At 48.8% G+C, this 15,791-nt stretch overlaps 1 protein-coding gene across 1 annotated transcript; it reads right to left on the bottom strand.

The window, feature by feature from the left end:
• Window positions 1-5,048: 5,048 nt before the first annotated feature.
• Window positions 5,049-15,291, bottom strand: Cela1 (chymotrypsin like elastase 1). The gene is made up of 6 exons (XM_021183295.3): window positions 15,082-15,291; window positions 14,526-14,651; window positions 12,813-12,949; window positions 11,998-12,143; window positions 5,950-6,099; window positions 5,049-5,346 (listed from the first exon to the last, which is right to left on the bottom strand). Exons 1-6 carry the CDS (start codon window positions 15,105-15,107, stop codon window positions 5,329-5,331), a joined length of 603 nt encoding a protein of 200 aa, XP_021038954.2. The 5' UTR covers window positions 15,108-15,291; the 3' UTR covers window positions 5,049-5,328.
• Between the last annotated feature and the right edge of the window lie 500 nt (window positions 15,292-15,791).

The raw sequence follows: 15,791 nt of genomic DNA, 5'->3' as shown, positions 1-15,791 counted from the left end.
GCCTTGCGTGATGCTCAGAGGGCGGGCCTTCACACCCTGCCTGCCGCCTGCTGGGGCGTGGTCGGCCTGGACCACCCAATGCCACATCTCGAGGACCATTGGAAACCCATCACTACCCAGATTTCCGAGAGGACCACTGCAGCCCACCACTGGCCATCTCGGGAACCTTGGGACTCCATCACTGCCCAATACTCCAGGTGGACCACTGGGGTCCCATCACTGTCCAACTCCCCATTGGGGTCCCATCACTGTCCATGTCCCCAGGAGGACGACTAGGACCCCATCATGGTACAGATCCCCAGGAGGACCACTGGAACCCCACTATTGTTCAGCTCCCCAGGAGAACTACTGGGACCCCCTCACTGCCCAGCTCCCTGGAAAGACCACTGGTCACCAGGCTGGGGTCCACAGAGGCATCTGGAGCTGGGAGAGCAACTAAGCTGGTTCTGAGAAGTTGGCAGAGAACGGGTTGTTCAGGGTGGATTTTGGTGCGCACACACTCTTAAAACCAGCTTGGAAATGCTGCCTCTGCAGTAGAGAAAGATTGTCCTCCCCTCCCCCACCCCCAACCTTGAACGGGCTCTTTGAATGTGGACCGTGACTCATTGGTTCCATACCCGAACAGCACTAGAAAAGTGAGGAGACACAAAAGACTGAGTTTGGGCTGGAGAGATGGTTCAGCCGTTAAGAGCACCGGTTGTTCTTCCAGAGGTCCTGAGTTCAATTCCTAGCAACCACATGGTGGCTCATAGACATCTGTAATCTGATGCCCTCTTCTGGTGTGTCTAAAGACAGCTACAGTGTACTCTATATAAATAAAATAAATTAAAATAAAATAGTAAAACCCAAAAGGCTCAGTTCCATCCAGTGAGGACGTTTAATGGACCAGAGACCACCTACCAGCTGCAGGGTATTGATGCTGAGTGACCATGTCTCATCCTGGATGGCAGCTTAGCCAGCTCTAAGCCTGGGAATTGTGGGGACAGAGTGCAGAAGGTGGGCATAATCCAGATCTGGATTGGAAGGGGAGAAAGACTGGAGAGATGGGGGTCCTCAGGAAATAGGGTGCCATTCATAATGTGCTAAGGAGGAGAGGAGGGGAGAGGCCTGAACTGGACAGAGGAGAACAAGACTTTCCAGGCAAAGCATGGAGCATTGCCAGGCGGTGGTGGCGCACGCCTTTAATCCCAGCACTTGGGAGGCAGAGGCAGGCGGATTTCTGAGTTCCCGGACAGCCTGGTCTACAAAGTGAGTTCCAGGACAGCTAGGGCTATACAGAGAAACCCTGTCTCGAAAAACCAAAAAAAAAAAAAAAAAAGCATGGAGCATTATATGGACACAGTGTGAATTTAGTCACAGATTATACAAACTGGAGTGGGGCTACAGAGATTACAAATCTGGTTTCTCTAGGAAACCGGTCTTCCAATGAATTTACACCTGACCACTGAGAAAGGATAGCCAGAAAATAGGGATACTAGGTTTGGGGAAACATTTATTCCAGAATCTTAGCGAGCTGGTAAAATTCCCTCAAGGAAAGAAAGAGGTCATAATAGGCTTCCTGTGGGAGAAGGCAGAAAGAAGCTGGAGGTCTGCCACAAAACTGCCTGCTTCTGTTTTCTGTTTCTTTCATCTAAACAGACGATGCACTAAAGGTCAGCGGTGCACCAGGCATACACCAGGAAGCCAGGCAGGAACGACTTGATCTCCAGGCGCTTACTTTGGAGGTAGATTGGCAATCCCATGATCTGTAAGGTATACAATTCATTTATAGAGGTGGGGGCTGGAGAGATGGCTCAATGGTTAAGAGCACTGACTGCTCTCTCAGAGGTCCTGAGTTCAATTCTCAGCGCCCACGTGGTGGCTCACAAACATCCGTAATGGGATCGATGCCCTCTTCTGGTGTGTCTGAAGACAGTGACAGTGTACTCACATACATGAAATAAATAAAATCTTTGGTAAAAAAAAAAAAATAAGAGATACAAGCTTTTTAAGCAGTAGGTGGTTAGGGAGTGGATGTTAGCTTTGGTGGTGGTTTGGGAGAGGCAGATAAAGAAAATGGAAGGACAAAAAGAAAAAAAAAGAGAAAATGGAAGGACTTCATATAGTATAGGAGAGAGTGGAGAAATCTTGAGAATATTGGTCTTGCTGAGATGCTAGGAGAAGACAGAAAAGGCAGCCAGGGTGTCATTAGCAGATGGCTGAGGTCCCTGTCACCCCCAGGACTTTTCAGAACTGCAGCAGAGTGCCCTGACTGTAACCTTCTAAGACACTCTTGTCTTTCCTACCGTGTGCTTAAGACAGGGCCTCACCTGTAGCCCATGCTGGCCTGGAACTCAGGCGATCCTACCTCACCTTCCAAGAACCGAGATTACAGGTGTGCACTACCATACCTGACTCAGAAACTCTTTAGCACCCAAGAAACTGGTGTTCTGTCACTAGAGCAGGGACCTGACAGGATCCTGTAAAGTACACTAAATGGAGAGACCAAGCCACAATGTTTGAAGAGAATAATATGAGTGTCACACAACTGGACTCACTTAAAAATAAGCTACACCAAGAGTCAGGCCAGCAAGCAGCAGCCCGTGGCTTCCATGGCCGGTCTTTTATCCTAATGTTGATGTGTCTCTGCCCATCGGTAGGAGTTTGTGTTCACAATCTGGTCACTGGTGCCGAGGAGAAGAGTCAGATGAAGTTTGGAAATGTGTAAGGCTTGAGCAAACAGGCATGTCACAAGATGGTATGGGGTGGCTTAAGGCTATCTTTGATAGAAACAACAAACCAAAGGCTGTTTCTCACAACAGGAAAGACTGATAATATTCTTAGATTATCCTTACTCCTCAGTTGTGGAGTTAGGGCAGGAACTCAGACATCCTAACTCTAGTCCAGCCTCTTATAGTATACACAGTGATGTGGACATTATAGTATATATAATGATGTAGAGGTTATAGTATACACAGTGATGTTAGGTTATGGTATACACAGTGATGTTAGGTTATAGTGAGACACAGTGAGACAGAGGTTATGGTATATACTGTGATGTTAGGTTATAGTATACACAGTGATGCAGAGATTATAGTATACACTGTGAGATAGAGGTTATAGTATACACTGTGATATAAAGGTTATGGTATACACAGCGATGCTGAGGTTATACTATATAGTATTTGCCATGATGTATAACTTCACTAACACAGCAGTGAAGCAGGAAAGGAAGAAAATGAAGGGATCACGAGGAGGGAAGGAAGCCCCTCTCCTGAGAATGTGCTTGGAAGTCAGAAATTTCCACACAACTTAGAAAATCAAATCCTCAGGGCTGGAGAGTAGACTGTTCTTGCAGAGGACCTAAAGTCTGCTCCCAGCACCCACACTGGCTTAGAACCACTGAACTCCAGGCCCGGAGTGCTATGTCGTCTCTGACCCTCAAGAGTACCTGTGGTCACGTGACTCCTAAGAGTACCAATAGCCATGGGGAGAGAGAGAGACAGAGAGAGAGAGAGAGAGAGAGAGAGAGAGAGAGAGAGAGAGAGAGAGAGAGGCCCAGAGGTTAACTGGTTGGGTTTCTCATCCCTCAACCTTATAAAAACCACCTTACAGTTTAATGTACAAAAGGAAATTCTTTCACGTAAGAAAAATAAATCAACCAGTCATATGTATGTTTTAATTTCTAAATTGTGTTTATTTCTTAAGATTTATTTAGCCGGGCGTGGTGGCGCACGCCTTTAATCCCAGCACTCGGGAGGCAGAGGCAGGCGGATTTCTGAGTTCGAGGCCAGCCTGGTCTACAAAGTGAGCTCCAGGACAGCCAGGGCTATACAGAGAAACCCTGTCTCGTAAAACCAAAAAAAAAAAAAAAAAAAAAAGATTTATTTTTTTTTTTTATATGGATGTTTGAGTGGGGCACCAGAAGAGGCCGTTGGATCCCGTGTTGCTGGAGCAACGGGTTGTTGTGAGCTGCCTTGTGGGTGCTGGGAATTGAACTCCAGAAGAACAGCAAGTGCTCTTAACTGCTGAGCCATCTCTCCAGCCCAGCTTTAACCTTTAAACTTTACTGTAAGCTACATCTTTAAAAGGTCATACAATCACTATATATTATAGTAATTTATTATATAAATGTGTAGTTGGCCATCATGAGGACACCTAAGTGGGGCTGTCTTGAGACACCATGCCCACACATGAACCTGTGTATCATCCCTTTATGTGTGGCTGTCTTAGCCAATGCTAAGGTCTAAAGCATGTGACCTTAAGCATCTCTACTTAATAAACTAAGTTTGCTTCACTCTGATGTGTCCTGAAATCCTTTCCTCAAATAGGCAAGGGTGGATGATCCTAAGGAGGGGTGTGGGGGGACTCCCTGGTCTACTGCAGCCAGTGCTGGTGTATCTCCCCACTGCTGGCAGGATGAACTGTCTCAGCCATCGCCTGCGCCACCCCCAGTCACCCCGCCCCCTCACCTCCACCCCCACCCCACCCCTGCCCCCAGTCTCCACCCACCCCCCCCCCCGCACCCCCCCTCTGTGTTGTCTTATTATTCCAGTCCCTCTTGTCTGGTCTTTGGTGGTTGCTGGGAAAAGCTGCTTCTCACCGGCCAGAACTTCTCCTTTCAGTTCCCGTTCATTTCTCTGGGGCCATTCTTGACACAGGGAGCCCTGACCAGGGCACAGCAGCCTTATCGGCTTCCTAGTCGTGTTTGGTTTCTGGAGCCCCAGATCCGGCTGCCTATTTTAGTCCCAGCCGTAAAATGCCGAATCATGCTTAACTCTAGCCCTGAACCCTGGCCTCTTCCTTTTTGGTCTCCCGTCTTCCTCTCCACCATTTCCTCTTTACTTGGTATCTTTTCTCCTCCCTGGCCCTCCTACATTGTTGCTGCTGCCTTCGTCTGACCTCCTAATCCAGTATCTCTAGGGCATACTGTCATCCAGGATCTTGGAGTGAGCACTTGTTCTAAATACAGAGCAAAAAGGAAGAGCCAGGCCATAGATGCTGTGAACCCCTTCTTAGTCCCAGGACTGTATTTAAGGGGGCTTAATTATAAATGCAAACACACAGTATGATAACACATTGGTTTTTATTTGCCTTTCTGTATCTGGTTCAGTAGTCTGAGTTGTTTTTCATTAACCCCCCCCCCACCTTTGCCCCAGATACCAAGACACCAGCAGCACTCCCCTGCTCCTGTTGCAGTATTAGGGATGGAGCCCAAGGCTTTGCACATATTAGGCAAGTGCTCGGCCACTGAGCGATAACCTCAGCCCTAACTCCTTCTTGCTTACTTCAGGTCTCATTGCAAAGCTAAGAGCCATCTTGGGGAGGCCACTGGACTCCGGAAGTCGTTCAGTTGGAGGCAATGACCTGAAGAAAAGACAGCATGTTCAGTCGGTAACCCTGTCCTCTTGTTTCCTCAAGGTTTCTGCTTGGGTGTGGCGCTGGGATTATGGGATGGTCACAGAGGGAGTAGTTTTCATACGACAAGATCAGTGTTTGCCAAGACAAGCAATGGACCAAGGACATCCAGAATGTGTCTGATGGCCGGAAGGCACCGTGACATCTGTGACATGTCTCATGTGGCTCAACTACAAGAACAGCCAGGTGGCCTTACCCGACTCTTCCGCACAACTTTAAGGTGGTAAGACATTTTTCAGTGAAAATGGGGAGGAGTTTAAGGGAGAGTCTGGTGATAGGGTCAGGCCTTTCTGGAGCTAACCTTCCCTTGGCTTTGACTCAGGAGAGCAGTGTATGTGCTTGGTTCTGAATAGAATGAACTGTAAGCTGCAGTATGAGGTGTGCTCCTGACCCTTGTGAAGGGAGCTCTGCCTGGCTGTGCTGTCATGGAAGAGCCTCTGTGGAGGAGGAGAAGGGAACCAGGAAGAGTATATCCAGCCTGGGTTTTCCTGTCTAACCCAGCCAGCTCCTGGATCGCCAGAGGATTTCAACCCATCATTTTAAAGGACTCACATTATTCATCCAGGAAATGTAAGCGGAGACTCGGGTGAAGACGGTGGGCTTCCTGGCGACATTACAGCCCATGCTGGACACAAAGCTGGTCACTCCGTGGACAGCATACTGACCGTTCACCATGCAGTGGAGGGGTCCCCCAGAATCACCCTGCCAGGGAAGAACAACAGAATTTGAAAAATGCAGCTTACTCCCTTCCCACTTGTGCATCTGGGTACACAGACACACTAAAAGGAAGAAAGGAAGGGAGGGAGGGAGGGAGGGAGGAAGGAAGGAAGGAAGGATGGAAGGAAGGAAGGATGAATTTAAAGTTCTGTGCACCCTTGTGGAGAAGAAATATAGTAGGAAGAAAACCACATAATTCGTAGTGTGGGGGAGACTAAAACAAATCCTGGAACCATAGCCCAAGGCAGGGCATGAATGAGCACTGCAGGGCTGTGAAGGACTCATGTTTGGAAAGGAAGGAGAGACTTGGAATGTGTGGATGCAAAGGGAATGAAGGTCTGAAGTGGCTCTCGTGGCTGCGTGGGGTGGGCTGCACAGTTTTAGATCTCTGCTGCTCCTCCTGCAGGGCAGGTTTCAGGAGACAACTTTCAGGAGTTGCCTCTCTCCTTCCATCATGGGTTCTGGAACTGAATGGGGTCAGCCTCCTGGGGATGGGCAGGCTGCAATGCTTGCTGCTATTGCTATGGTGAGGCTAGAAACCTAACCCCATGGCTTCACACAGGCTAAGCACACCCGTTTGCCACTCCCCCCTCCTTCTCTTCTTTTCTCTCCCATCTCGCTCTTTCTTTAGACAGGGCCTTGGGGGGCCTGGAGAGTTAATCCAGTAGTTAAGCTCTTGCAGAGAATCCAGGTTCTGTTCCTAGCACCCACATGGTGGGTTCCAACTGTCTTAATTCTGGGTCAAGGGGATCTATGTCCTTCTCTGGCCTCTGCTGGTGCCAGGCACACCCACAATACCACATTTACTTTTAATTAAAAATTTTTTTTTGAGGCATGAACCTCCATACCTGGCTAATTTAATTTTTAATTTTGTGTATGTGCCTGAAGAGGCCAAAGAAAGTCTGATCCTCTGGGTCTGGAGTTACCGGAGCTGGTAGCTTGTAAGCAACCTGATGTAGGTGCTGGGAACTGAACTCTGGCTCTCTGGAACAGCAGGAAACACTCTTAATGGCTGAGCCATCTCTGTAGCCCCAAAGTGTGTGTGCCATGTGAGTTTGTGTAAATTATATGTTAATATATTTACAATATGGAGACAGATCTCAAATGATCATCTGGGCTGGACATAACATAGCCCATGCCTGTGATTCTAGAATTTAGAAGTCTGTGAGTTCCAGACCAGTTTGAGCTACATAGAGAGTTTCTAAGCAAAAAAAGATTAGCTGAAAGTGGTGCCCTCTGGAGAGGGAACTGTGTTAATACAATGAATGACTGTTCTATTCACACATGGTCTCATTTGCCAACATGAGGAATATGCCCAGCATCAATAAAAATTAAATTTAAGGGCTGGAGAGATGGCTCAGTGGTTAAGAGCATTGACTGTTCTTCCAAAGGTTCTGAGTTCAAATCCCAGCAACCACATGGTGGCTCACAACCATCTGTAATGAGATCTGATGCCCTCTTCTGGTGTGTCTGAAGACAACTACAGTGTACTTACATATAACAATAAATAGATCTTTGGGCCAGAGAGGGTAGGGCTAGAGTGAGCAGAGGTCCTGGATTCAATTCCCAGCAACCACATGATGGCGCACAACCATCTATATAGCTACAGTGTACTCATATACATAAAATAAAAAAAATACATCTTTTTTAAAAAATTGAACTTAAAAAGAAGAGGAGTTTGAGGCGACAGCTCAGTTTAAAGCAAGCACAGAGGCCTGAAATTGATCCTCAGAACCCAGATTTTAAAGTAAAAATTCCTGGATAGTATCGTTCCCTTGTAGGCTCAGTGTTGGGAGGCAGAGACAGGCAGATCCTGGATCCTAGCTTCTTCTGTGACTTACAGGACGGTAAGAGACCTTGGCTCAAGAATAAAGGTGGACAACACCCGAAGAATGACATTAGAAGTTGGTCTGAGGTGGCGTGCACATTTAGTCCCAGCACTCAGGAGGCAGAGGCAGGCCGGGTCTCTATGCATTGGAGGCCAGCCCGCTATACAGAGTGAGTTCCAGGATAGCCAGGGCTATATGGCGAGACCCGATGCCTACACTTGCACACACGTATAAACACAGACAAAAAGAAGAACCGGTGAAAGCGACCAAAGAGTTCAACTGCAGCTAATTTTTTTTTTTTTTTTTGGAGACAGGGTTTCTCTGTGTAGCCCTGGCTGTCCTGGAACTCACTCTGTAGACCAGGCTGGCCTCGAACTCAGAAATCCGCCTGCCTCTGCCTCCCGAGTGCTGGGATTAAAGGCGTGCGCCACCACGCCCGGCCTGCAGCTAATTCTTAATTCCTTAAAGAACTCATTATAACCCAACTGCTTAGAAAGGGTAACTCTTCACATGACTGTCTTCAAGCAAAGAAACCTGAACCACTCCCACCCACGTCCTGAAACCTGAACCACTCCCACCCACGTCCTGAAACCTGAACCACGCCCACCCACGTCCTAACAAAGGGAGAAGGGAGACCAAGACTTACACTGTGCGCGTGAATGTTTTGCCTATTTACAAATCTGTGTACCGTGTGCATGTCTGGTGTCCACAGAGGTCAGAAGAGGGTGCCAGATCCCTTGGAACTGAAATTAGGGAAGGTTGAGCTGCCGTGCAAGCCATCGCTCCACCCCCCAACGCCCCACCACTAATGTTTTGAGAGTATTTCAGAGTTAATGGAACGGAAGAGAACTGAGTCTGTATAATAGTATTGCAATATGCTAATTGACATGAGAGGGAAGCTGGGAGAGACGGTGTGGGGTGTGTGTGTGTGTGTGTGTGTGTGTGTAGCTGGGGTGTGTGTGGCTGAGGAGTTGGGTCAGCAGGGGAAGCTGGGGAAGAACCCAGTGTAGATGTATAGACTGAGACCCATTGAATCCTGCCTGAGGAGAACTGGGCTCACTTAGGACTCCAAAGGCCTCAGGCCCACTATGGGGGGGGGGGGGAAGGGGGGGAATCTCCAAGTATGAAAGGATTCGGAAACACGTTCGTTTCAAAGACTTATCAGTTTGGAGGAATAAAATCTCTCTCTCTCTCTTGCCAGAATAGAAGGCCTTTCTAAAGCAGAGATGTGTGAATATGGTCAGGAAGGCTAGACTTGAGGAGTGACAGGGGTGGCTGGCTGCTGAAGACCCAGAGAAGGTTGTTCTATGCATTAGACTGTCTGTCTGTCTATCTGTTGTCTCTTAAGGTATTATTATTACTATTATTAATTGTTTTCATTTCGAGACAGGTTCTTACCTTGTACCCCTTGGCTGGCCTGAAATTCACTAAGTAGACCAGGTTGGCCTCGAACCCTAATGTCTACCTGCCTCTGCCTCCAAAGTGCTGGGATTAAAGTGACCACGCCCAGCATCCTAGCGTCTATAAATTTTAACAAGGAAAATTGCAAAAGCAGCGGCTCCTTTTCTTCCTGTAGTTCTTTGGTTTCACAAAAATCCCTTTGCTCCTTCTGTCCTGCTCTGACCTGCGCCAGCCTCGGGCTAACTTCTCTTCCTCTTCCACAACGCTGGGATCTTGCAATCAAGCCGCATTCCTGAGCTGTGGCCAGTGAAGCAGACAACCCAGCCTGGAGTTGACCCATCCCCTTTAACTAGGTCTACGGAGGAACAGTGAGCGGAAGCGTACCCCAAGGCCAAGCTCGCAGTCTCAAAAGGAGAACCCTTTCCGGTTCACATCTCTTTAGTTATCCTAGGAAGAGTGCGTGAGCTAAGCGTATGCCAAACTCGAGGGCTCAAAACGTAACCATTTCCGGTTCACGAGAGTTACCCTGGGAAGAGTGAGTGAAGCCTATTCCGTCCGAGCTCTCTGTCTTGAAGGGTAACCCTTTCCGGTTCATGTTAGTTATCCTAGGAAATGTGAGCGAAGTGCATGCCAAGCTCGCCCCCTCGAAGGGTGACCCTTCCTCTTCACCGTAGCTATCCGCGCTTGCACAACCTTTGCACTTTCCTTTTTTTTTTTTTTTTTGCAGTCAAGTTGATTTCCTAGTTCATGAGTAACCAGAAGCAATAAAATAGAACACCAACTTGCGGCTGCCCAGTTTGCAAACCTGCCCGCGGTCAGGGAACATCCCCATCGTCCCCCACCCCCAGTTAAAGCTGTGTCCAGCTGGCTGGCCTCTGGCTTCCAGCTCTCCCTTCTTTACTAGGATCATGGTCCATCCATTATCCGCCCTCTTCGCCCTCCAATAAATCTTCTCTGCCTATTGTTACCCTGGATTTTCTTCCCCATTAAAGACCCACCTGTCTGTGACTTCTGTTTCTAATGTCACCAGATTTTGTATGTACCTCTCCCCCCATCCAAGGGTCCCTGACAAATGCCTTCTTACCCTTACCTGCCCTTGTGTGTCTGTCCCCACCTTCTACAGACATCCTTGCCACGACAGTTACCAGATTAGCCACTTAGTAGCCACAGAGCTTGTTCATCAAAACTCCGGCTATGAGATGACCTGCGGGTCTTCCTCAGGTTTTGCAAGTCCTTATTGCCTGTTACCGCCCTTTCTTGGGTCTGGGTGGGTTTGTTCTCTTCCACCCAGCCCTGAAGAATTCAAGCGTTTATGTTCTTGTGGACCTTCCCCCAAAACCCACTCCTCTCTCATTACTCTGCAACTTTTCCTTGGGGTCAGAATCCAATTTGTTCTTGAGGGTGCCTCACCTGGCTTTCTCTCCCAAGCTCTGTCCGTTTGATTTTTTCCCCCCCTTTCTGTTTTCAAGATAATACCTCGGGTATCCCAGGCTGGCCTTGCAACTGGCTTTGTAGCCCAAGATAACCTTGCTGTTCTGAGCCTGCCTCCCCAGGGGTTAGAGGTATGCACCTCCATGCCTCAGGGAACTCCATCCATGGAACGCCAGAGTTTTATGCTTATGTCATGTGCCTCCCAGCTGAAATGCTATCCTTCTGATTCTTAAAACAACAATAACAACCACCACCATTTCCAAAGGTTATAACCTTCGTCAGTAGCTCATGGTCCATGCAGAACCAGGCAGTAGGCTGGATATGGCTCGTGAGCTTCTGATCCCAGCTCTGTCCTAGCTGAAGGGAAAGACCAGTCCCTGGGCCTTCTCAGCCTCAAGTGCTTCCTTCCTCTGTGCGGTTCCCTTCTTTTGAATGACTTTACCTCCTTTTCACTCGATTTATTTCTACTTAACCTTTGGGACTCCCTGCAGGTTTCCCTGTCTCCCAGAAGGTAAACTTTCCTGGCTGCAGCAGAGGGAGGTGTTGGGGGCTTCCATGCCAGTCTGCCTTTATCAAAACTTTTAGCCACAATGTTACAATGCCTGCCTGCCTTGAAGCTCCTGGCTCCTTCATTTGCCATCTCTGTATCCCAGCACCCCTCCCCCCACAGTTTCCTGTGTGAGAGAGACACACCACACGCACAGGCTGAACTGCTCCGAGCAACCTGTAATGTGTTTACTGTGGCTTGGTCTTGTCTAAATAGAGAAGCCTGTATACTGCATAAGAAAGATTATAAGATTGCTCAGTGCTGGCGCCTCTGCTATTCCCACCTGCACCCCCTCCTGGGAGTGAGCGATCACCAGGGTAAAGTGCAACGGTGGTACAGTGTAACAAAAGGGACTGATGGGGCTGAGACCACCTGCCATACAGTTAACTGCCTCGGTCTCCAAAGGCTGGGCCCCTCGCTACCATTAAAAGAATATAGGTCACAAGCAACTACTAAAAAATACACAAGGAGGTACAGGCAGGTTAGGCCACACTGCAGCTTTTGAAGTACCGATATTGAGCAAGGAACTCTCATGTCCCCTCCCACTTGGAGGTTCTGGGATAGAGTAGGAAGCTGAGTCTGTCCACCGGCGCAAGAGCAGATGAGGAACAGACAGAGTGTAAAAGGCGGGGTGTCCAGTGGAGGCCCCTGGGGCTCACCCCTGCGTACACTTACCTGGCATCCAGAGCGGACTCCATCTCCACCAGCGCACACCATGGTATTCTTCACAGAGGAGCCCCAGTAAGAGGAGCTGGAGCAGATGCTATAGGACACGCTGGGCAGGTATGCCTGCTGCAGGGTCTGGGCCAGCTCCCCGTTGGCTGAATGGGATATCACATTGGAAGTCAGTGCCGGGAAGACTCCTTCCCAAGATCTCCTGACCTGAACGTGGGTCCAGCTCCTGCCAGCTTGTTACAGGTCATGGGTCCCCCTCTCTCCTCTGTGGGTGGTAGCCACAGCTTCACTGTTCCCAGGCCCTCAACCCCAAGCCTGCAATTGCTTGCTTTCACCCATAGCATGGTCTCCACAACAATTCTGCCTGCTGTGCTGCTTACAGTAGAAGCCTCACAAAACTGCAGATCAGAGGAGGCATTGTAGCCATCCGGTCCTCCCTCCCTCCCTCCCTCCTGCCTCTCTTCCTTTCCTTTCCTTTCCTTTCCTTTCCTTTTTTTTTTTTTTTTTTTTTTTTGAGGGATGGGGCCTCATTATAATGCCAGGCTGGCCTTAAACTCCCAGTCTCCCTATTTCAGCACATCAGGCAGCAGTATCTTATTTCTGTCCCTTCCTCTTCCTCCTCTCTTCCCCCTCTTCTTTTTCTTCCTCCTCTCCCCTCCTCCTCCTCCTCCTCTTCCTTCTCTTCTTCTTCTTGAAACAGGGTCTTACTATGTAGCCATAGCTATCCTGGAACTCACTACATAGGACCAACTGGCCAGGGAACTGGGGGTGAGGGGTGGGGGTGTGGGGGGTGTGGGGGAGTGTGGATGACTTACTCCTGGTTCTACCCCAGCCTGTGATGTAGCAGGGAGAGTTGTTAGCCAGGATGGTTCCCTCCTGGGGCAGAACACCCAGCTGGACATAGTTATTGAGTGTAACACTATGGGCCAAGCGCAGCAGGGCGATGTCATAGCTGCAGGAGGAAAGATGGCGGCTCACTCACCTGATAAGGTCTGCCATTCAGAAGACCCAAGTTCAGTTCCAAGCACCCATATCAGGTGACTGTAACTCCAGCTCTAGGCAATATGATGATTTATTCACACACACACACACACACACACACACACACACACACACGGAGGGGGCAAACTTGGAAGCAGTTGAGCTGCAGGACATTAGATGTCCAACAGCAGCATCTTCTGGTAGAATGTTGGAATTGCAGGCTGGCTCTGCTTTGGTGAACAGAGCCAAATCCATTAAAAAAAAAAAAAAAAAAAAAAAAAAAAAAAAAAAAAGCAGAGCTCTGCTAGAGTTCTCAAACAGATAAGATTCTGAGACATCTGTCAGAATTATACCAATTACTTGAATCCATCCCTATGCACTCTACAGAATAGAACGCCTTTTTATTCTTCTGTGGTGGAAGCATTAGACTCAGGGTCTCACACGTGTAGGCCAGTGTTAGACTGGGATTACAAACTTGAACCACTAGTTTGTCCACTGGCCACCATTTTTTTTTCTAGTGCTTGTCACAGGGGACTCTGCCACTGAATTATGTCCCCAGATCTTGCCTTATTATTTTATTTTATTTATTCAGACAGGGGGTTAGGTATTTCTGAGCCCAGGCTATCTTTTTATTCTAACCATGTAGTTGATAATGACTTTGAACTCCTGATCCTCCTGCTATGTTGAAGGGCCTGGGCTCCTTCTCCAACACCAAAGCCCAATCAAAACCAAACAAAATTTCTTTGTCCAGATGAAGTATAATTCATAAGGTGATTAATGACTGTTTGCTCTCACTAGCCCAGAAAGTTCCAGAATGTTCCGAGTGATGTCAGATGATAGTGTATTCCTAGAATCCCAAAACTTGGGTGGCAGGCTAGTGGCCTCCACTATACTGTGAGTTCTTGTACAGCTTGAGTTACATAAGAGCCTGTCTCAAAAAACCAAAACTAGGGCTGGAGAGATGGCTCATCGGGTAAGAGCACCATCTGCTCTTCCTGAGGTCCTGAGTTCAATTCCCAGCAACCACATGGTGGCTCACAACCATCTGTAATGCCCTCTTCTGGTGTGTCTGAAGACTGCAACAGTGTACTCACGGACATTAAATAAATAAATAAATAAATAAATAAATAAATAATCTTTAAAAAAAAAAAAAAAACTAAACCAAATTTCCATCCCCAGAAAAACAGAGACATTAAACAGAGAGAAGCCCTCATGGGGTCCAGTTGAGCAGACACACCCACATGAGACCAACCGGGAAATCTTTCTGTGCTCTCAAGACCTCCCCAGTCCGTGTGCTCCTGGTCCTGGGTGAGAATCCAGCACGCGTTCTTCTGCAGAACACAGGGCTCTCTCCCGGGTGCAACCCACTACTCAACAATCCAGAGTACAAAAGCCATAGATGAAGTTTCAGCCAATCCCTCTGTCCCGTGGAGAGCAAGTGAAGCAGACAGACCCGGTGGCCAGGCAGCCCTGCCCCAGCCCTCAGCCAGCTTACACACACACACACACACACACACACACACACACACGCCCCCACCCCCGCTTACCCTGCAACCACGTTGTTCTTGTTCCAGTAGGGGTGTGACACAATCTTCTGCACGTTCACATACTGCTCGGTGCCGTCATTCTGGCTCAGGTTGTGCTCTCCGACGACCACTCGATAAGTCATGGGGCTGGAGAGAGAGGGAAGCTTGAGGGACCTCCTTTCCCACTCAGAGGAAAGTGTGAGAATGGACTAGCAGTTTAACCCTGGGGTGGGAACTGAGATTCTCAAGCCTAGACAGAGAACAAAACGGGGTTGAAGGTGAGGCCGGACAAGCGCTCTCATTCCCTGAAGTTAGCAGCCGAGGCGGCAGAAAATAGACAGTCAGCTGGACATTTTCAGTTTATTAAGTTAACCAGAGGTAACTTACAGGTTACACATGTGCGTGCACACGCGCGCGCACAACTTGAGCTTTCTCTATACTGTCCCCGTAAACGTCAACCAGACACAAACAGGCTCAGCCGCGGCCCACTGCCCTGAGAAGCTCAAGCTATGTACTCTTCCAGAAGGCTTAGTCGCTTCCTCCCGTGGGCTCAGGAACCCGGCTCTGTTTTCCTCACCTGTCCACACAGTGAGCAGCGGTCATCACCCAGTTGCTTCGGATGAGGGTGCCTCCACAGGTGTGGTGCCATGATCCTCCATACTGGTACTGGAGGGAAATCTAGTCGAGAAGGAAGAAAGCGAGGGTGGGTTGGTGTCACCGTCTAAACTTTCTGATGCCACTTAAAACATTCTTTAACTTTCTGGGCCAGGGATAGCAAACCAATCGCCCGTCCCGGCCGATTGCTCCGCCCCACTGCCGATTGCTCCGCCCCTCTGCCTGCAGTGGCTCTGCTGGAGTGCGTTGCTAGAGAAGGCCTTGATGACATTTGCTACACTTGAGGGAAAGTGAGGGCGCACACAGTGCCTTCAGCATCTTTCCAACAGATTGTTGTTGCCCTGGGCTTAGAACTCATGTGCTTTTATCAGCTCCTCTCCAAAGGTAACCAAGGCATCGTGCCATCACTGAAGCCTTACAAAGTTTGTAAGGGCTCCAGGGTCCTCTCCTCAGTGTCTTCAAGAAATACCCTTGCTGGGCAGTGGCTGCACACACCTTTAATCCCAACACTCAGGAGGCAGTGCTGGCTTGAATCTCTCTAAATTCGAGGCCAGCCTGGTTTACAGAGTGAGTTCCAGAATAGCCATGGCTACACAGGAAAACCCTGTCTTGAAACACACACAAGAAATACCCTGGCCTCTCACCTCAGGGAGAACTTGGAACTGACGGTGG

Source organism: Mus caroli, unplaced genomic scaffold (genome assembly GCF_978045245.1).
Source record: "Mus caroli unplaced genomic scaffold, Mus_caroli_1 scaffold_16, whole genome shotgun sequence".
NCBI classification, from domain to species: domain Eukaryota; kingdom Metazoa; phylum Chordata; class Mammalia; order Rodentia; family Muridae; genus Mus; species Mus caroli.
Note: the sequence above shows the minus strand (reverse complement) of the source record. Positions and strands in the feature narration are given on the sequence as shown.

What these genes read in the sequence shown, in the direction of transcription:
- Cela1 (XM_021183295.3), bottom strand. Translation starts at nt 15,107, where the DNA reads ATGACCGCTGCTCACTGTGTGGACAG. An exon ending in AAGAACAACGTGGTTGCAGG is followed by an intron (nt 12,950 to 14,525) that starts GTAAGCGGGGGT and finishes TTCCTCCTGCAG; the next exon opens with CTATGACATCGCCCTGCTGC. An exon ending in GAGTCCGCTCTGGATGCCAG is followed by an intron (nt 6,100 to 11,997) that starts GTAAGTGTACGC and finishes CTTCCCTGGCAG; the next exon opens with GGTGATTCTGGGGGACCCCT.